Source organism: Callionymus lyra, chromosome 15, assembly GCF_982586985.1.
Source record: "Callionymus lyra chromosome 15, fCalLyr1.hap1.1, whole genome shotgun sequence".
Classification (NCBI taxonomy): Eukaryota; Metazoa; Chordata; class Actinopteri; order Syngnathiformes; family Callionymidae; genus Callionymus; species Callionymus lyra.
Window position 1 is genome coordinate 15,104,057 of NC_141832.1, and position 22,347 is coordinate 15,126,403.

The following is a 22,347-nucleotide window of genomic DNA, read 5'->3' on the forward strand; positions in this document are numbered from 1 at the left end:
AGTTTATTTCACTTCGCCCCAGACCTGGAGTGGACACTGTAAAATTAAAACAAAAAGTTTCTCACCGGCGTCTCCCCGGCAGGTACCTGATCCGACCCGACCCCCTCTCTCTGGGGGCCAACCAGGGCAGCAGTCGGAAGTGCAGCGCGGGACTCTCGGAGAGCCACCGGTTCGACACCCAGGACAGCACCCATCTGTGAGAGACGCTACAAACACTGTTTAAAAAAAAAAAAAGAACTCTGAAGAGTTGGCGCCGGGACCTTCTCCGTGGACTTGGAAGGTGCATGGACCTTTTCTATCAAGATGGGAATGTTTGATTTATGCACCTTCCCTATTTTCAAAGACCTGGCGACACAGAAGTGCATTTACCGAATCGAAGTATTTGTATTTATCTCCGTTTGCATGTTCTCTGTTGCATCATGCGTGTGTGTGTGTGTGTGTGTGAGAATGGATGGAGTGCACGACACTTCAGCCGCTTCAGTCCAAGAATGTAATTTTTTGTGTCGTAAGTGTGTAACAACGCAGCCGCTGCAGCACATTTTTATTTCTCTCTCCCCATTTGGAAAAACAAACAAACATTCCGTCCGTCTCCTTCAATGTTTCTGTTCACCAGCAGTGGAGGAACCCAAAGAGCAGTCGTCTCAACACGTGAAGGACGTTTTTTTTTTGTGTCCTTTAAATTCCTTCTCTTGCTTTTCATCTGTGGCTCGCATTGTTCTGCTTCAAAGACGTCTCTGAGGCAGAAGTTAAAGAGAGGTTCGAGGTCAGGATGTCCATCGAAAGATTCATAAACAACTTCCTTACGGCTCTGTTCTCACCAAAAAAAAAAAAACGTTTTCCCGGCTAACAAATATGGCCGCCGCACGCTAAAAGAAACACTGTTAATAGTATGAGCGACAAGGACTACAAAAATGGCCGCCGCACACAACCATCCCCCCCACATCATTTACAAGTTCGCCTAAAGGATTTTGGCCTCTTACTTGATTAGTCTATGGGTCTATAAGTTTAGCCATTTATCCATAATTTTTTTAATAAACCGGACATTCATTCATTCATTCATTCATTCAATTTCCACCGCTTTATCCCTTACCTGGGGTCGCGGGGAGACTGGGGCCTATCCCAGTATCATAGGGCGAGAGGCAGGGGACACCCTGGACAGGACGCCAGTCTGTCGCAAGGTCACACACAAAGACAGACAACCATTCACACACACACTCATACCTATGGACAATTTTTCCCCAAAGTTCTCAATCAACCTCTGTATGTTTTTGGACTGTGGGAGGAAATTGGAGTACCCGGAGTAAACCCACGCAACACAGGGAGAACATTCAAAGTCCAGAAACTGGACAGTTCCTTCACAATTTAGTTTTCCCGTGAAATTAAATGTGTTTTAGTCGGAAAAAAAGCTGAGTTTCCGTTAACAATAGATCATACTGTTTGATTGTCGCTCTAGTGACCCATAGAAAGAAAGCGATATTGCCAAGTACGAAGAAAGAGGGAGGAAAATAAAGTTGAATCCAGGATGAATCGCTGAAATACCTCCTTTTTTTTAACTTCATCATGGTTTCACCTTAAAAAAAAAACAGTCTGTTGTGGGAAGAATTAAGTGGAACTGGACTCATCTTGATATCACACTTTTACTTAAAACCGCCCCCAAAAAATGTATTTTTTCTCTCAGAAAAGTAGAGTAGAGCAGCCCATTATGTATCCCATGATCCTTTGCACAAACACGACTCCCCGACATTTTTCTCTCCTATTAAACGTAGCAATTCACTCGTCGAGTTCCAGAACTTCTAGTGCCTCCACTGCCTCCACATCTTAGACCCTCTTTCACTGCCTGTATGATAGTAATGCGTCTCACAACCGAGCCAAGAAGCATAATTCCACCTCCATGTGTCCTCGTACACCAGGTGACTTCGTACAGTGAGTCATCCTGTCGCTTCTTCTATGTACTTCAGGTACCTCCAACTTTTGCTGATGTCTTTTAAATGGAAGCTGGAAATTGAGGTACGAATATATTTATTCAAAAGTACTTAATAGTGATGGTTAAACCCTAAAATTAACATTTATTTTTACTCACTTACTCACTAATGGTTGGGATTCTTTTTTAGAATAATACGTTCCTCTTTAGAGTAATAGCCAAACATGTGTGTTCATTTTAATGTAGCGACCAATGCTTACTCGTCTTCAATTTCATCCAAAAAGACATTTATTACTTACGTTTTTACGCAACAATTCCTCAATACAAGATGGACGTTACAGACGAGCAGTATGGAGGTATTTGGATGTTTTTAAGTGTCTTTTTGGACGAAGATAAAGACGAAAACAACTGAGCTCTAGCTGCTACATTAGCATGAACTTGTATTTTCGTCTATAACTCTTAACCCAACTGTATAGTTAATAAATAAAGTTTGAATTTTGTGTTTCACAATAACAAGACCTCTTGCTTTATCTTTTTTTTTGTTTCTCAATCACTTCTTGTCTCTGAAATAAAAAATCTAAATTAATATATATTCTACCAAGCAGGAAGGATTTTATATGCATTTTTAACTTTAGCAAGTTGAGTGTTATTAGTTCAAACATAGATGTCGGTCTGATCGGAGAAGTTAGTGAAGACGAGGAAGTAGATTATCGTCGAATCCGGTCACAGCGGGCGAGAATATTATATATAAATATATATATATATATATATAAAATATTAAAATAAGTTTTTCATCCAACTAAAGGTTCTGCTGGCGAACGTGTTGCCTTTACCGGGTGAAAATGTGTTTTTGTTTGACGAGCGCCGTCTTAGAAATGGCTCCACAGACGCGACACAATAGAAGTGCTGTAGCTTTCAGTGCCGTGATGACAGATGAACATATGTACATAATAAAGTCGCTACAGAAAACTGCTCCGAGTGGAAAGTCTTTTCATAGGTGTGTGTGTGTGTGTGTGTGTGTGTGTGTGTGTGTGTGTGTGTGTGTGTGTGTGTGTGTGTGTGTGTGTGTGTGTGTGTGTGTGTGTGTGTGTGTGTGTGTTGGAACCGATTTATGCTTTTCAAGGTGACGCAGTTGAGCTATTAGCTAACGCGGTCGACTGATGGCGGTTACCATGGGAACATGGAGGCGCGGCATTATGTGTTGAGGTGATTATATACCGTCGATTATTTTGAAAATGTTGTCGTCGATGTCATTGAGATGAGACGACTAATTGTATAGTGAAAATTAAACATACCTGTGATGTCGAAATTTTAGCAGCGTTAGCATTTCTTGCTAACATAGAAGTTGTGATATTGAAGCAGGTTTCAAGTAAAAAAAAAATGAATTTACAATTAAAGTATGCAATCTTAGAATTTAGTTTAGAAAGTTACATTTTAATTCCTCGTGCAGAAGTGTGCAGCCTCGACTTGCCTACTTTCTTTCATTGCTAGGAAAAAAAAAGAAATTCTGATAGCATAATAATGAGCTTTCACACAAAAAGATTTTTTAATTAATTTAATTTATGCGGAAATCGTCACACTTTTAAAGTTCTTTTTGTTACAAACCAGTATTGCAGCATTCCATTTACTTATTTTAATTTAGTAGTTTAAGTTTAAGGAATACAAAAAAATGCTACAAAAACAACCTTTCGATTAGAACTGTCAAAGGCAGATTAGATAATAGGTTATTATTTCTATTTGTGTTGTTATTTTCATGCAACAATATTGCATTTGGAAATTCAATTGATATAATAAATATAGCAAGAAACAAAGTTGTGAAGGATTCTTCAAAAGATTCAAGGATCCGGATGGTAATCCGTAACATGATTATTTCCCAGAAAGTATTATGGAAATCTGTTGGGTGGTTTTTTTTGGTTGAAACTGGAAAAAAAGGATTTTGTGTTTGCAACAAAAGCTCTTCCCGTAAGTGAGAGTTGGAACCGTTTGTGTTAAATTTTAACAACCGACAGAGAAACGCAAGCAAATTGGCGACAATTCTGTGTTAAAATATTTACAACTTTCATCGATAAATCCCGGGTTCGAAACCCTGGGTTACGATATAAAACGAATTAAGCTTCCAGATGTCATCGCGGCCATCTCTCCGCCACTCAAGGCTCTTATCTTATCTATCTTATCTTATCACACTCAGACCGAGAATGTTTTCTCGTCTCTTACCTGCAACGGCAATTTTCACTCACTCCGCACAAGACTGACCTTTGCCGCGATCAGACCTGTCCTGTGGGGGGCCCGGCAGCAGGGGGCGCTGGTTCGGCAGGAGTCCTGTGATGATGGTGATTAAAGAGAAAAAAAAGGAGTCCGGGGTTGACGGCTCGTGTCAAAAATGGAGAAGATGATGATCGTGGAGAGAAGCTCGGCGGGTGATTTTTCTACTGTTGCTTTAAGACAGAAGTTCTTGTTAAAGCAGACTTTTGGTGTAGAGTGTGTGTAAAGTTTCACAAACACAAATGGGGGGGGATTTCGGAATTTTCCCAATCCAATCACATTTAATAAACTTGCAAACTCAATATAGCATACGAGGCACCACTTATCTTAACAACCCTCTCAGTAATGGTGACCTGAACTACTCCCATAATGCTTTGCCGCCCAGCTAAACAATCACAGCACCAAACCCTCTTGACAAAGCAAAATAGAAGTAGAATCTAAATACAGTATTGTAGCGACCAATCGGCCTTCACTAAAAAGAGCAGTGCATTATGGGAGTTCACCGTTTTATCGGCACTATAAGTAATCAAGTCTTACACCGAGTTTTGTGGTTTTGTCGAAGTTTATCTGATTTTCCCGTTATTCACCCGTTTGTAACAGATTGAAAACCGATGGAAGCGATTACAGTTAAAGTACTGATGAAGCTTTTTGAAGTATTTTCGGACGATGATCACATGTACCTCCTTAATGGAGTAATAAAGGAAGCGGGTTTGTTATGCTATTAAACAGACAGTATATCATATTTCACTTTTTAAAACATTTAAAAGTATATATTATTTGTGTTTTTTTGGTTTTGAACACGCATGAAGCCATGCATTGGTACTCCCTAGTTGTGCTTCACAACGCGATCAAAATATCGTTACACTTAAATATTGAAACGCTCGATATTTAGCGGTGTTGTTTTTTGTTTTACAATTAACGTGCAAATATTCACAGCGTTCTTTCATTTTTGTGTTGCAATTAAACTTCGGGCCGCTAGATGGCAGCATTCATTACATCCTCCGCAGCTATAGGAACAATGAAATCCCGCAATGACTGAGGACGAGAGGATACAGTGCGCTTTTAAAGCTGATGTTCGGACATATTTTGTTTTTTTAAAGCAAATGAAAGCTGTTACGACTACACCAAGAGTCATGTGGTCTGTAAATTCTGCAACACCAGAGTCAAGTACTCTGCAATACTACACATATATACTTGTTACTACAGTATCTCAATGTATAGTATTGTTAACCCCGCATCTTGAGCGCTAGATTCTTGCAAATACACACCAATTTCCGACAGGTGTCAACTTTTAAAATGTGTGATGGAGACGAAAGTTACATTCATTTTCATAAGGTAAAAGTATTTTTTTAAACTTCCAGGATTTAGGTGAGTTTCGAAGACTTGCCTTCACGTCAATGCAATGACACAGTTATAACAATAGGGGGAGCCACAAAAAAATATCTTCAATTTTCTGTAGTGTCGTTTGAAATCTCAATTTTAATTTGAAGGAATGGGAAATGTCAACAGCGATGGATATTTATGGCCAAAATACTGGAAATAAACTTGTTTTTTTTGTAATTGCACTTCGTTCAACTGTTGAAAAGAGTCACCAGGAGGCGCTGTTCCACACCGCCACTTTGGCGGGACAGATTTTCAGCGGTTTGGGGTTGTTGCCATTGATGTTTGCTCCCGGGCAGAAGAAGGGGAACATCTTGTCGGTCAAGACGTCCGTGAAGGTGTAGATGTTGGTCAGACTGACGGGGTTAGAGAAGACCACCTCCCCGGACTCAAAGTCCAGCTGCACCCGGACTCTGCTGAGCTCCCCCTGCAGGTGCAGCGCGGTACTGGGGCGGGTCATGGCGCAGTACTCGCCCTCGTAGTGGGAGATCATCCAGAACCCTCCCTCGGGGCACCCGGAGATCCGGCCCTTCCGGTCGATGGACTCCTGGACCACGCCCAGCATCCAGTCCGACTTGTCGCTGACCTCCACCTCCCAGGCGTGACGCCCGGACCCGAAGCCCTCGGAGCCCAGGACGAAGACGAAGTGTCCGAAGCGCTCCGGGTTGTCCGGGAGCTGCTGGAGAGTCCCGCTGTTGGTCACCTGGGTCAGGTCTTTGGAGAGCGACAGCCAGGTGTAGGCGGTGTTAGGGTCCAGGGTGATGGGAGCTAAAAATTCCCACAGAACTTTGTCACTCAAAACTGTGAGACCTTTTGTGTCCATTTTTTATGGACGTTTATCAGAATATTGAATATTTCAAATGTTGAAACTTAATTTGTCTTTTTTCTATCCAATTAAAACAACTAAAAATTGACATTTTATATAAATAAATATTACTTATTTTAATTTCAATAATTAAAAAAAACATTTTCTAGATTCAATTTTCTGTCATTTGTAGCCTTTTAAATACAATATAAAAGTTTTGTTGTAAAAGTCCCACCAGACAAAACGGACGTTGTCACATGATCGTCTGCGTGTCACGTGATTGGCTGAAAGTTTAATCAAATAGCTCGGTGCTCTTTAGGTACTGTCTGACTGAAGTATTACATAAGTATACATTTTTATCTTCTTCTAATTCTAAAAAACTACGGTTTAAAAATGTATATATATATATATATGAATATCAAACTCTATGCGTCAAAAAGAAATTGAAAATATTATATATTTTTTAGTTTAGTAAAAAAATAAAATTGATGATTGAATTAAAAAAAAATCAATAAAAATATTGACTTTAAATATAGAAAGATTATATAAAAATAATTATATGGTTGAACAAAAAAAAACAACTTTGAATTTATGTGGCCCTCAGTCAGAATAAAACAATACTTTTTTTTAATTAACCCCAAGTGACTCGTTGATTAAACAAAGCAGGGCATGATAACAGCTGGCTGGAGGAGGAGTGAAGCCATTATTACGTCATAATGGAGTCCGCTCTCGTAACCGCTCTTTCGCCGAGATTTCAGACTGGGGGAACTGCTTGTAGTATCTTAGGGTCAAGGTGGCCCGAAACCAAATATGTTTGAGGTATCCCCTGTGTTATCTCTGAAGTCATAATAAAACAATACTCTTTTTTAATTCTTATTTTTAGTCTGAATATGATCCTAGACTTAATTGTAGTTTTTTTTTTTAATCCATTTTTGTTGTTTGTTTTTTTTTTACATTTTTTCAACAACCTTTTATTTTAAAGAATATTGACATGGGGGACATTTTTCCTTTGTGTCCCAAAATTGAGACCATTTCACGTTTACATGATAGTTATCTTAGATCTCTTCATATTTATCTAAAGATAATGTTTGAACATACAACAATAGATAATAAAACAACAATGTAATGTTATGATTACACGCGATTTAATCCCATTTTCTATTTGATTTCCTGGTTATCAAAGTACTTTGTCTTGAGTTCACATTCTTCTATAACGTTGCATCTTGGGAAATTTAATTATCCTGCCCTACAACACTTCATTTCCTGCCCTAAAGTGAAAAACTTCATCGAAATCCGCAAAGTAGCGACCGTTTAATTTTCATTTTATCACCATTTATTCGAGTCATCTTTTTCAACAACTGTCTGGGTGACGATGACACGAACGTCTTCCGTAATGCTTTGCCGCCCAGCCGCCCAATCCCAGCCGTCTAAGGTAATCTAATATAAAAACACGTAACAAAAAGAGTTGATAACTCACTGTACTGGACGAGCTCCACCATCTTCTCCCACACGTGGTACTTAAGGGAGCTGAGGTGTCGGGCCACGTCGATCAGGACCCCCGACGCCTTGCCCGGGTCCTTCAGAGGGATCTGGGCTCTGAGTCAAAAGAGTCACGAACAACAAGACACCAAGGCTAGACCGAAGACCTGAAGATTGTACCTCTTCTTCGTGCTGGAGTAGTTCTGCACGAAAAGGAGGGAAAGGTTAAAGGTCGTCGGCGTCAGACCGATCGAGAGTCCCTCACCCGGAGGAAGAGGGCGTCGCCGGACGCCACCTCGTTCTCGACGGCGATGACGGCGTGCGAGAAGGTGAGGATGTCCCTGGTGATGCCGTCGGACTTCTTCTTCAGCAGCTCCTTCTTGTCCTCGTCCTCCTGCTGCAGGGCGGCCAGGCGGGTCGCCTCCTCTCTGTTCAGGAACTCCCGAAGCTCCTCGAACTCCTCCCGGATCTGCTGATCGGTCGCTTTGGTCTGGTTCTGGCAGGAAGAACCGAAAGGTCATTCGAGGTCAAGAAGAAAAACCCGAGCGGGTGTTGATACCTTGATGTGCACCGTTGTGTCATCACACTCTTGCTTGGCTTCATAGAGGCGCCGCAGGTTCTTCTTCAGGGGGATCAGCGCCTCCTTCAGCTCGGCCTGGACATGACACCATCACTGTTTCGACTGACAACACCTCAGCGTGACCCGCAGGCGTGGACGACGTGGTCGTTAAAGTGTAAACATGTTTTTAAAAGATCGAAGCTGTCGGTAAATAATGATATTCTGTAACAAAATCAAGTGTAATTTATTATACAAAACTCCCTTAATAACCAGAGAATGAGATGAATATGACTTGAACCATTGCAGGAGCCAGGGTTTCAAGCAAGCAAGTTCATAAAACTATTTCACAGAATCTAAAGGCAGTTTTTGGTTTAAAAAACAAAACAAAAAAAACGTTTTTCACTTCATTTAAAAAAAAAATGGCAACAAAGAAAACTTTTTTTTTTTTATCTGAAACGTTTTTTGGATTAACACCATTACTTTAGTTTGAAGCAACTTTTCTTATAATTGAAAGAACTTTTTTTTTTTTAACTTTATTTATTTATTGAAACTTTTTTTTAGCAACTTTTTAATTCATAATGTTTTTTTAATAATCAACAAAAAACTAATGTGAATTTGACCACACATCTTGTTTACCATAACCACACCCTGTTTGTCACCGCACGACATCAATAAAGGAAGTCTCCACCTTCAAGGGACTCGTTGTATAAACAAAGCTGGGCGTGATAACAGCTGGCTGGAGGAGGAGTGAAGCCATTATTACGTCATAATGGAGTCCGCTGTCGTAACCTCTCCTTCGCCGAGATTTTAGACGGGGCGGGGGACTACTTGTAGTATCTTACGGTCAATGTGACCGGAAGGCCCGAAACCAAATGTGTTTGAGGTATCCCCTGTGTTATCTCTGGGTCAAATTGACCCAAAGGCCCTGAAAACAAATGAGTTTTTGGTATCCCTTGTGTTATCTTGGGGTCAAAGTTACGCGAATGCCCAAAACAAATATGTTTGAGGGACCCCTTGTGTTATCTCAGGGTCAAGGTGACCCGAAGGCCCGAAAACAAATGTGTTTGAGGTATCCCTTGTGTTATCTCAGGTTCAAATTGACCCAAAGGCCCTGAAAACAAATTGGTTTGTGGGACCCCTTGTGTTATCTCAGGGTCAAGGTGACCCGAAGGCCCGAAACCAAATGTGTTTGTGGTATCCCTTGTTTTATCTTGGGATCAAGGTGACCTGAAGGCCAAAAAACAGATGTGTTTGAGGTATCCATTGTGTTATCTCTGAGTCAAAGTGACCTGAAGGTCCAAAAACAAATGTGTTTAAGGTACTCATTGTAGTATCTTGGGGTCCAGGCGACCTGAAGGCCCGAAAACAAATGTGTTTGTGGTATCCCTTGTGTTGTGTCCTTTGGTCAAGGTCGATAAGGTTTCCCCCTGGGTCACCTTGACCCTGAGACAACACTAGGGTTAAAAACATTTTAAGGATAAGAAGATCTAACATCAGTAACTCTCTAATTTGATCAAAATATTTTTAACAATGAAATTTATGTTTTTTTGCCACTTGAAATATCACATGATGAATGAACTCCATGGGTCAGGATAAGAAGGTTTAAAGAACGCGTTACCTTGAGGTCCTGAGCTCCCTCCTCGAGGGGACACACCTTGTGGCCCTGGTGCTTCTTGGAGGTCAGACACACACAGCACAGCACCTCACTGTCCTCCATGCAGAAGAGCTTGAGAGCTTCTCCGTGAGCCTCGCACAGCAGAACCACCGACGGCGCCTCGTCGTCTCCGGCGCCGACGCCCCTGAGCTCCTGCTCCCTCAGGAACGTGTCGGCCACGTTCTTCAGCGCCAGGCTCACGGTGGGCTCGGTCAGCGAGCACTTCCTCCGGCAGACCGGACACTCGCGCCTGGACTTCTTCTTGTTCCAGAACTGCTGCAGGCAGGCCCGGCAGAAGCTGTGGCTGCACTTGAGGACCACGGGCTCGCGGAAGATCTCGCAGCAGATGGGGCAGGAGAGCTCGTCCTCCAGCACCGACCCGGAGCGCGACGACACCGCCCGGGGTCGCAGGGAAGCCGTGACCTTTGGGCTCTGGAAGAAGGAGAGCTTCCCGGGTTGGGAGGACGCTCGTGGACGCAGCGCCATGTTGTCCTGCTGAGAAGATGAGCTCCTTCTAAGAATGACCCTCCGAAGGACCGAGGAGCAGATGTTACGAAAGAAATACTTTGGTTATATATAAACAAGGATTTGAAGAGCAGCTTCAGGGGTAAATAAGGGTGTTCCCCTTTAAATAGGGGTCACGTCACGAACATGCTGAGCACGTGAGGAGAAGATCTGTTGAAGGCACCTGCAGGTGACCCCCGCTGACCAGACGATCCAGTTCACTCCGGTGTTTCATTACCGGCCGACGAGTGACATCTCAGGCGCATTATAAAGGATTCATAAATCAGCAGGTTTGAGAAGAAGAACGGAAGAACATCAGTGTCGTTTTAAATGTTATGTCAGCTTCAATCATGTTATTGATGATGATGATTAGTAATCCAGTTAAAATATACATTGAAAGGTTGATTTATTTATTTTTAATAGTTACATTTTCATGTTGTTTTTTTGGTAATAAAAGTTTAAAAAATACATTTTTTGTTTGTTTACACATAGAGTTCGATTATCCAATGTCAGTCATTCTCATTTTTTTTTTTTTTTTTCATCAATAGCCTTTTTAATTCAGTATATATATATATATATATATATATATATATATCCAATCATGCAAGGGAACCATTTTTATATTGAATTTAAAAAGCTTAAAATTAAAAACTATTGAATTTAGATTTTTTTTTTTTAATTATTGGGATTAAAATGACAAAATTCTGTGTAAAAATGCAGTATTTGTTTAGAAAATAGATTTGTTTTCAAAAATATCTAATATATATATATATATATATATATAAAAATATATATACACTGTATATAACCTGTCAATATACAAATTACTGAATTCAATAAATAAAAAAATAATAATAATAATAGTAATACTTAAGAAAACAAACATTTAAATGCTAAAATTCAAACTCACCACATTTGAAATGTTAAATTCAGCCATACAACCTTCTAATGACACTGATATACTTCAATACTTTCTTTTTCTCGGTTTTTGACCGAGTAGTAAGTACCAAACGTTAAAGAGAGATGTTGTGATAAATTACTCAGTTTTATAATCAAACGACAAATATAGTCATAATTAAATCTTGTCGCACAACATCTTGTCGCACTCATAATAGTGTAACCATTGACATAAATCACAGATAGAAAATGATAATCATGTCTTCTTATGTTCCGCTATTAGAAATCTATTTAATTAAAGCAGAAATAGGCAACATTTGAAATATAGTTTCTGGCTCCCCCCAGTGTCAGAACAGTAAAACTACAATGTCTTCTCTATAATGTTACATTACTGATTACTAATACATTACTAACCACTTGAAAACCGTGAGAAAAGGCTGGTGTAGTAATGTCATCATTAAAATAATACTTGCTTTAAGGGTTAATTAGAGAATAAAATGAAGTAATTACTGATGGCTATCCCAGCTGGATAGGGCGATAGGCTAAAAATAAACAAAAATTCTTATCAAACAAGAAAATAGCAATTGAAAGAAAATATTGAGGAGAAATTAAAAGTTTTGATTTATTAATAAAACTATGTAAACCAAAAGACAATCCTCCCTTTTACATTTCTATTCATACATCTTTCCAAATGAAACACTAGGTTATCTTCTTTTTCTTCACTACCCTCACACACTTCAAACCGACTGCAGTGTAATAACACAATTATAACATCATCAGTTGGACTTAAACAACAGTTTAATACAAATTGCGAGTGTTTGTTACATAATTCTTCGGGTGACGACTCACACCGAAGGGTGACAAAAAAACAAAAAAAACACTAGAAAAACAAAAGCTTCATATATCTGTCAGTGTAGTTTAGGAATAATCTGCTCTTAATAGCAACAATGAGGCGACACGTGATGGAAGTAGTTTCGATGCCACTGACCGACAGGATACAAGTTTCATGCGTCAGAATGTCTTTTTTTTTAAACCCAAAAATATAAATAAGAAATGTTTGTTCGAGTCCCTCTAACACTGCCTGTAAATCCCCGTGTGGTTTTTGAAACATCACTCCATACAAAAGAAAAAACACCAGCTATAAAAATAACAGTCGACACAATATCCACAAACACGACCTCCGTTCGTTCCCCTGCGATAACACTGATGTTTTTCTTCTTAAACAAACATGAAGCTTTAAACGCTCAGTGTGGTAGTGTTAGCGGTGAAGCGCGTTAAGTCAGTCGAGCTACACTTCGCCGGAGCTTTATGGCCCCTTAATGTTTTAAAAAAATAAAGTAAAATCATAAAGTAGACAAAATGTAACAGCACATGCGTGAACACTGAGAACTTCAGGGCGACACATTATGTGAAGGAAATGCTTGTGCGGTGACTCGTCTGCTCCCTCGGTGGTACAAAAAAAACAACACAATCTGGATGAACAGTGTGGTGCAAATTGGAAAACGCTCGATATCTTCGCCAAGTTAGGCGTCGGCTCATCGAGTCGTGCCGTTTCGCTGCCAGAGACTTAACGGCACCATTTTAAATTTGCCCCCATTTTTCTTAAAATGAATCATAAAACAAAAAACAACAACATTTTCCGTAACGAGCAGGAAAAGTTTAGACAAATATGATCGTAAACTGAACTTTATCACTACATCGCGAGCTTCAATCCTCTACTCGGGAGAACGCGTTGAATTTGTGAGTCTTTTAGGCATTAAATGTTCAATATTAATAATTATGTGTGAGCAAATGTCAATATAATATTGTATACTGTATCGACTTTCAATAGCACTATATTAAAATTAAAAAATAATTAATTTCCTTTAAGTTATTCTATGGTGTATGTTTCAATAGTGTGTGGGTTTAAAAGACAATCACCCGATTTGTTTTACATTTAACACTAATATTCACAGCGTTTATTCATGCGTGTGGTGCAATTAAACCTCAAGCCACTAGATGGCAACATTCGTCATTCCCTCAATGCCCAAGGAACAACAAAACCAGGCAGCAGTGAGTGAAAAAGAAAGGATACGTCAGCTCTTAAAGCTGAAGTTTGGACTCATTGAATTGAAAAGAAACAATATATCGTCAAACATGTAACATTGTTTGCATCGTATCACCGGATTCTCGCCGAGCAAACCCTTTAAATCTATATAAATAAAGCCACGAAAACTGTATTCAATTAGAATTAGAATGTATTATTATATAAGAGGGTTTTTTTTTTATTTTATAGGTGGTCTTATTTCTATGCAATTATACGAAAATACTCGATCAATTTTTCTGGCCCGCTTTATGCCATTTTAACCTTCAATTCTCCTTCAATTCTCTTGGATTTCTCTGAAGGATCCAAAGCAACAATAAAACATAAATATGCCAATAAAAATATGTATAAAACCTATTGCGGAAATTGCATATTCTAAAATTAGAAATAAAATGAAGTAAAAAGTGAACTTGAAAAAACGTATTTTGACTTAATATAATAATAAACAAAATTGTTAGCCTTCAAAAACATTTTCTACATGTTCTACTCTGACCCTCTGACCCAAGGACCTTTTATTTTGAAAAAAACTCTAATCCGAGACTTCTTCACGTGCTTTGGAACCTTCAGAATAAACCTGGATTCACAGAGTCTCCTTTTTTTTTATCCTCTTTCAACTCCGACCGACACAAACTACGTTCCCAACTTTCTTTGAATTTCTTTCTGTCTAAATTTGATCATCATTAACATTGAAGATCTTCAAACTTTAAAACCGGAACTAGAACTTTGAAATGTTTTCAATCCAATATCAGGTGCTAAAAGTTCCAGACTTTGAAACTTGGACGACATAATCCACGAGATACTGTTGATCTGCGGCTCGTTCCTCATGAAACGAGGCTGCGCAGATGAATAATTTAAACGTGGCAAACGAGTGACTGGAAACACAGCGGGTCGTTGACGGTTCTTCAAATGGACGAGTCATTTGGTGATCATGATCCATGTGTTGTGTAAAAGGTAGTTAAAGGGGCGGCCAACTTTTTTGTTTTCCACTTGTTCACAGCTGTAGATCATAAAGAAATTGAACGGTTATGGAAATCCAAATGGTTCCTGAGCGTCGAATCCATCATCGAAAAACACTTTGATTAACTCGTGAAAATGGGAGCAAATTTAAATAAAAAACGTTTCACCGAGATGACATGCTGTCAGAGGAAATGTCCCGTGTGCGTGCTCGACGTCTCCGTGGAAACACCGGGAAGATCGAAAACAAAAGAGCTCTTTGGAAAGTTCGACGGATACTTTTGAGTTCAAACCAGTAGTGTGGAGCTTCCTAGACGCGAACAGAAGGGAAGTGGCTTCGTTTTAGTTTACACCCGTCCGACCTTGGCGTCGCCGATGGCCCCCCAGACGTCGAAAACAAATTCGTCCGGGAAGGCGAAGTCGCCCAGCGTTTCGTCTAAAGCTTCGGCGAACTCGTCCGGGTTCTTTTTGTCCTTCCCGAGCTCCACCATGGTGGCGGCTGAGGAGAGAGAGACGACCGTCGGTTACTTTTGGACGAGTGGTGAAATTATTTTTCATGATAACGTATTGATATTCATCAGCCTTGTATCGATTTTAATCTTTTGGGCGAGTTAATTTTTTTAAATCATAGTTCTATAATGAAAGTTTAGATCACAAAAATGTATTGTCAGTGTTTTTTTCTGATTCACTATTAACATATTCAGGGCATTTTTGTGTTACAACTAAACTGACGACCACTAGATGTGCAGCAGTCATTACGCCCTAAAAAACGGAATTTCGGGAAATCCTGGTTCTGAGGACGAGAGGATACAGTCGACTCAAGCTGCTTTTAAAGCTATTTCTGTTTGCTACATGGCAGCAGTCATTCCGTCACCCCCGCCATAGCTAAAGGAACAATTTAATCCCGAGACATTCTGGTGATGACTGGGGACGAGAGGATACAGTCGACTTCAGCAGCTTTTAAAGCTGATGTTTGGACATATTTAGGTTGAAATACAAATGAAAGCGGTTAAAATTTTGTTTAGAGTCATGTGGTCTGTAAATTCTGCAACACCTGAGTCAAGTACTCGACAATACTACAAACTTATCCTTGTTACTAGAGTATTGCTATATTGTATCGTTGCTCCTGTATCATGATACGTATCGCCACATTTTTGCAGTAAGTCCCTCATCATGACCATGTTTTTAACTTATTACTTTATACATGTTTACCCTATCTGAAATCTGGGCGAACGAGAGGTTACGAGAGTGGATATAATAATGGCTTCAATCTTCCTCCAGCCAGCTGTAATCACGCCTTGCTTTGTTTATACAACAAGTCCCTTGGAGGTGGAGACTTCCTGGATCGATTGTGCATAGTGACAAAAATGAATGTTTCACCAATCACAGCAGAGTGGGTGTGGTTATGGTACATAAATAAAGAGAGTAGAAGAAGAGTGCAGCACTCACCCAGCTCACTGTCTCTGATGCCCATGTAGCTCTCCAGAAGGTCGTCCACCTTCTCGATGGCTTTCTCCTCGAAGGCCGACGGCTGACGGGACGACAGGATCAACACGTCACACCGATGACAAAGTTTATGGATGTTCTTAGGACTTACAAGTTCCTCCACCGTGGCTGGACCTTTGGAGCGCAGCCGTAACGTTCCTCTCCCGGTGCCGAGCTGGACCCCCGAGGAAGATCTGGAGCCACCCGAGCGCTGACCGATCATATCTGTGGGAAACATAGCGAAGCGAATTCAAATATTACCTTTTTTTTTTTTAACCTTAATGACTGTAGCTAGCACTAGCTGAGCTAGCAAACTTAATGGAGAGACCCAATGACCGATACAGGTAAAAACATCGGCACAAATTGTGTGGGAAGCTGTTTTGCTTTAGACCTTGGCTCCTGCAAAGCGATGTCACTAAAATAAACAGTAGAAGCCAGAAAACGCAAGCGTCTACAGGGTGGCCCGGGGGCCAAACCTGGCCGCCAGAGTCGTTTTATGTGGCCCGTGCAATCCTTACCTCACATCATACAAAATGAATGTTTTTGGTTAAAGCTGCCAAATTTTAAGATAAGACATGGGACACATTTTTTCGTTCACGTCACTTCAAAGTTTGATATTTATATATATTTAATGTAGAGGTATAGGAAAACAGTAAAGTATAAATATATTTTTATTTTTGTTCAACTATTTTTGGGGCCTTCAAATCACTTGTTTTCCATAGTTCCTTAATGGTTTATATTCCAATGAAGTGTGTTTAAAATAAAATAATTGGATTTTAAAAATGTACAACTAACATGCAAATATTCACTCCAGAGTCCAGTACTCGGGCAATAGTACAAATACAGCACCGGGGCACCTTTCAAATTATTGCATCGTTGCCGCTGTATCATGAAATGTATTTAATGAATAAATATTGAAGTAATTGCTGCCGTTGACGACGACCCACCGAAAGCTTTGAGGGGTTCCGTCAGTTTGATGGTGAATTCCTTCCCTTTTGGCAGTTCCTTGAGCATCTTCGCGACCTCGTAGTGTCGACAGCCGATGAGTCGATGTCCGTTGATGGACTCGATCATGTCGCCCACGTTGATGACCTGAATCTGATGGATGACGCTTCCTTCTCGAATTCTCTGCAATGATAAAAAAGCAAGTTTTTAGACACAAACTCCGGGTTCCCACCACAGCGCTCACCTTGATGAAGGCGTATCCAGCGCCGTTGTCGGTGATGGTTAACCCGAGCGCGTCCTCCCCTTTGAACACGTCGATTTCCTTCCGTTGGCCCTTAATGTGAGCGAATATAAAGTCCTCCAGTCCGATCTGACCGCCCAAAAGTTTGTCCATGTCCACCTTGTGCGTGTTCAGTGTGCAAAACATCACCTGGACGAAGACAGAACAATGTTTCTCATGTGCATTTCTACATTAATATTAAGTATATCAGTTACATGAGAATATTGTAAGGTTTCATTTAACATTTCAAATATTGAAACATTAAATTACTTTTTGAATCATTGAATTCAACAGTTTTCTATATTGTTTGAATTTGTTTGTTTTTTTCAACAATTGATATAAAATGACTCAAATAAATTAACTTTATTTTATTAATTTTTACATAAACATTTTGTTGAATTCCAATAATTACAAAACAATTGATATATTTTCGATTATAGCTTTAAATTACGATTTAAAAATGGTGGCACTAGTATATCAACATTTTTAAATTTAATTATAAAGGTTATGAATTAAAAAACATTTAATTTGTAACATTAATTTGAGAAATATTTGAATTAAAATATAAAACTCTTTGTAAAATTAAAAAAATGCATATTAATGTTGGCACTTTAGTGGGTTTTGTTTACAACACTGGCAACTAAAATTTTTGATTCTGATTTTGTCACCAATTATTTAATTGAATTTAAGAAGAAACAAATAAAAAAAAACATGCTATTTAAAACATTTATTTTTGGTTTATTGCAATTTCAATGTCAAATTCTATGTAAAAAAAAATAATAATAATAATAAATGTTCCATTTTTTATTTTAATTATTCAAAACAAAACCTAAAGTAAACCTTTCAATAATCAAATTATTTAATTAAATAATATTTAACAATAAATAAATGCTAAAAAAAAATGTTGTTTAAATAAATCCAAGTTTTCTCTTTTAAAAAGTTAAATTCATTCAACATTCCGACGTCACTGACATACTTCCACACATCACGACCAGTACCAACCTCAGCAGAAGGAATCCCGAAGGCCTCCCCGATCTTGCTATAGAGTTCCCTGACATTGCTGAACCCCTCGATGCGACCCGTCGGGCTGCCGTGGGCGAGCTGGGTGTGGAAGATGAGGCGGGGTCGCATGCTGCTGGGCGGCGGCGGCAGACCCTCCGAGGCGGCCCCCTCGCCGAGCCCCACCACGCCACCGTCAAGTCCATCCAAGCCCGGCACGTTGAGACCCGCCCGGATGGGCTCGGCCTCTTCGTTCTCCACCAGAGGAGCCTTCTTCCTTCTTCCCAGACCCAGAGGCATCGTTGTCCTGCAGGCGGAGCCGACTGACGCTAAGCTAGGACAGAAGTCAGCATACACCTGCTTGGTGAAAGCACGGTGGGAGCTTCAGGCCACAGTGATGGTTGTAGCTCAGGAGGCGTCTCAGCCTGACAATGTATGCATTGACTGAAGCACTCATGAGAACAGCTCACATCGCCGGGTCAGCAGAGCATGATGGTCTGGAGGACAGAGATCAGGGAGTTAGCATAGACGTCAATTTAAAAACGTTTTTTAAATTAAACATAGTTATTTTATATTTCAATACATTTTGTACAAAGTAAACCAATTCTTTTTTTTTTTCTATACAATTTAAATGCAAATTTTCATAGCGTTTGTTCATTTTTGTGTTGCAATTCAATTTCCGGTCACTAGATGGCAGCAGTCATTACGTCCCCAGCAGCTAAAGGAACAATGGAATCCTGCGTTTATCCGACCGAGGACGAGAGGATACAGTTGTTGACTATAACAGCTTTTAAAGCTGATGTTTTTTGGAGTATCGCAATATATCTTATTGCACTTGTATCGTTATACCCATCGTATCGCCAGATACTTCGATACACAACATCTTAAGACGTTTTTATTTGTTCAGGCTTTTCCTTGATTTTCTGGAACTCCTGTTGTGTTATCAGTTTTTTCTTGCCCTTTAAACTATATACTTTATTGAGTTGTTTTTTGATTGTTTAAGTGCTTTGTGACCCTGGTCTGGAAAAGCGCTGTATAAATAAAAATGACTTACTTACCTCGTAACTGTTGTGACAAAAAGTATATTATTACCCGACAGGACTTTTGATTTCCATTTCCGTCTTTAAAGGTCAATTCTATCAATCATCTTAGTGTTTGTCATCTTGAGTTTGACTTTGTGACGCGTCTTTGTTTACATCCATCGTCTCTAAAATTCACTATAATCAACATAAACAACTTCCACATAAAATGACTTTGGCCCTCGGAGCCTTGAGTTTGTGATCTATATCATCGACACTATGATTGACATGTAAAACCCGGAGGATAAAAGAGTCAAAAATCGTTTTCATGTAAGCAGCCATGGGAAGGTTCCGCCCGTATATTGTGTCGAATGGCTAATTACCCGGAGCGACCCGATAGCCCGGTTACATCACACATAACTACATCGTGTCACTCAAATTTCACAATAGAAAAAAAATGGTTCCACCCAATGGCCGAAAAGGGCATGCGTTTGTAAACAAGTTGAACTACATTGTTAGCGTTTTGTTCTACAAAATACCAAAACTGGGTGATACCATTTATGTCTTTGTCCAAAGAAACATTTGTTCTTAAGGCATGACCGGGCGTTAACCAACTGAAGTCCGGGTGTAGAAGGAGTGAAGCTGGTGAACAACGATCTGCCAAAAGCGCCCCAAGAATCCTAGATTTTCCATCTCAACTTTGCCAAGTGACCCAACTGCCTGTCGAGCACTAACAGGGCAACACTCGCGTTTGAACGTCTTCAATTCAACGAGAATTAAGAGAGATTTCTTTATCATGTTTGGATGTCGTTTGTGTGTAAAACATGTTCTGCCGTTAACATGGAACCAAAATTGATGCTAAAATGTTGGCATTTAGAAGTTTGTCTCAGCTTTTTCCATCACAATGCAACCCCTTAAAAATAACTCCCCCAATTGTTTTGTCATTTCTTGCTTTTCCTCTTACTCATAAACAAAGATACAATTGTCGCGATTTCATTCCTTCCTGTTGTTTCTATTGTCTTTGTTATCTCATTTAAACAAGTATTGTCACTACAATGAAGATAGTTTTTGCTGTATTGTCAAGTGTTGTTGTGAGTGGGTAACTTCACTTCTACTTAGCTGTGTGTGGTTACATAAGCATAATGGTGTATCACTATAGCGGGGGGGTGTATTGGGAAGTATATGGGGATATAATACGTATGAAAATACGATATATTGAGATACTGTTGGTAGTATTGTCGAGTACAGTCATAACTGCTTTGTTTTGAAACCAGAATATGTCCCAACATCAGCTTTAAAAGCCGCTGGAGTCGACTGTATCCTCTCATCCTCAGTCATCAGGAGTTTATGGTTCCTAGAGATGCAGAGGATGTAACCACTACCGCCATCTAGCTGCCGGAAGTTTAATTGCAACACGGAAATTAACGTTAATATTTGCTTTGTTATTGGATATTTAAAAAGGTATATATAGATTTATTTTTATTATACACACACTTTATTGAAATATACACTATAATATAACTATTATTTTTAAAAAATAATGTGATTTAAAAGCTATAAAAACAATTTTTAAAAATACTGATAAAGAGCTGTTAAATATCGATTCTTGCGGTATATCGATGTATGGATATTTTCTCAAGCCCACTACAATATAAACATCAACGAAGAAAGAAAGTTATTTGGAAATACATGTGAAATAAACGATAAAATAATATTAGAAAACAAAAAGTGAAATATTTCGCATCGTCAAGACACAACAAGATGAAGCTAATTGTAGCCGCTAGCTCTCTGGCGTTCACCACACAATAACTGGCAGTAACATAAAAATAAATTCAGTAAATAAATCCAACAGATAAAAGCCTGAAAGCAGAATCTATAACATATTTAAAAACCATGAAGCTAATTGTAAAAAACAAGAAGAAGGCGTGAACACGAGAGGCCAGTGATTCTTACCCGGAGTTCAGCCAACTGTCGTTAGCTCTTCCTTTTAGCTTAGCCGGCTAACAGTGCGGCTGCTCCGGCTGTCAACTGTCACTAGTGTCGCCGGCGGAACCACGGCGGTCTCGCCTCGAGGGGCGACAGACTCGTGCGTCCGAGCTCTTGTTTAATCCAATAACAGGGACGAGGAGCGAGAGTCGCTTGTGTTGCTGGAGCTTCACGCTTAGCTCTGTCAGCGCAGCAGGGGTGGAACTGGGACGCCTTCACGGACCCTCGGAAACTGCGACACTCGTCCCACTAACACAAAAATATATATATAATAAATTCATTAAAAACCAAAGAAAAAATGGTGTATCCACGCAATTAAATACTTTCTAAAAAAAACGGTTGTATTATAGGTTTTTATATATATTCGTTTTTTAGCGAGTTTAGAATACTAGTGCGACAAATGGCACCGCGTAGTGGCAACAAAACGAACTACAACTGTGCTAAATTAAATAGTCATTCCATTTTGCTACCTAAATTTATAATCAATTATTCATTTTAAATAGTATTTAATTCATAATATTCGTTGGGGATTAATATTGTTTTCGGAATATCGCGTTTCATTCTCGACGTACTTTTAGTTGTGGACATTGGCCACTAGATGGCAATGTAAGTAAGTAAGTAAGTAAGTAAGTCATTTTTATTTGTATAGCGCTTTTCCAGAGCAGGGTCACAAAGCGCTTAAACAATCAAAACAATATTCAATAAAGTATATACTTTAAAGGTCAAGATAAAACTGATAACACAACAGGAGTTCCAGAAATGTAAGACATTTTTATTTGTTCAGGCTTTTCCCTTGATTTTCTGGAACTCCTGTGTTGTTCTCAGTATTATCTTGATCTTTAAAGTATATATTTTATTGAGTATTGATTTTTTTTAAGCGCTTTGTGACCCTGGTCTGGAAAAGCGCTATATAAATACAAATGACTTACTTACAAGTTGTTTATAAATAACACATTTAAGTAGACGTCGTTTTTTAAGGGGGGGCAATTTAGAGTCAACGTTGAAGTTGAATTCAATCTCACAACAAAAAAAAACACCTTAAAGACATGTTCATATTTATACCTCTATATTGAATGTACACTGAGGTAAAATATTAATATAACAAAGTATTTAGTCAGTCACCAAATGTGCAAGT

The 22,347-nt window shown here is 39.3% G+C and overlaps 3 protein-coding genes across 4 annotated transcripts in view; 1 reads left to right on the forward strand and 2 right to left on the reverse strand.

Moving 5' to 3' along the window:
* kcnt2b (potassium sodium-activated channel subfamily T member 2b) overlaps positions 1-935 on the forward strand; it is a 78,459-nt gene extending 77,524 nt beyond the window's left edge. For both annotated transcript variants that reach the window (XM_087808782.1, XM_087808783.1), the window contains exon 30: positions 83-935. In XM_087808782.1, the coding sequence (XP_087664908.1) occupies positions 83-200 (118 nt within the window). In that variant the 3' untranslated portion in view covers positions 201-935. The remainder of the gene's footprint in view (positions 1-82) is intronic.
* Positions 936-5,642: 4,707 nt separating this feature from the next.
* LOC148065067 (E3 ubiquitin-protein ligase TRIM39-like) lies at positions 5,643-10,577 on the reverse strand. The gene is made up of 6 exons (XM_087810110.1): positions 10,025-10,577; positions 8,407-8,502; positions 8,113-8,343; positions 8,028-8,050; positions 7,846-7,964; positions 5,643-6,331 (listed from the first exon to the last, which is right to left on the reverse strand). The coding sequence occupies exons 1-6, from the start codon at positions 10,544-10,546 to the stop codon at positions 5,772-5,774; spliced, it is 1,551 nt and encodes a 516-aa protein (XP_087666236.1). The 5' UTR covers positions 10,547-10,577; the 3' UTR covers positions 5,643-5,771.
* A 1,664-nt stretch (positions 10,578-12,241) lies between these two features.
* gipc1 (GIPC PDZ domain containing family, member 1) lies at positions 12,242-21,398 on the reverse strand. The gene is made up of 7 exons (XM_087810124.1): positions 21,180-21,398; positions 18,211-18,704; positions 17,173-17,358; positions 16,931-17,111; positions 16,096-16,208; positions 15,948-16,029; positions 12,242-14,997 (listed from the first exon to the last, which is right to left on the reverse strand). The coding sequence occupies exons 2-7, from the start codon at positions 18,505-18,507 to the stop codon at positions 14,846-14,848; spliced, it is 1,011 nt and encodes a 336-aa protein (XP_087666250.1). The 5' UTR covers positions 18,508-18,704; positions 21,180-21,398; the 3' UTR covers positions 12,242-14,845.
* Positions 21,399-22,347: the final 949 nt, after the last annotated feature.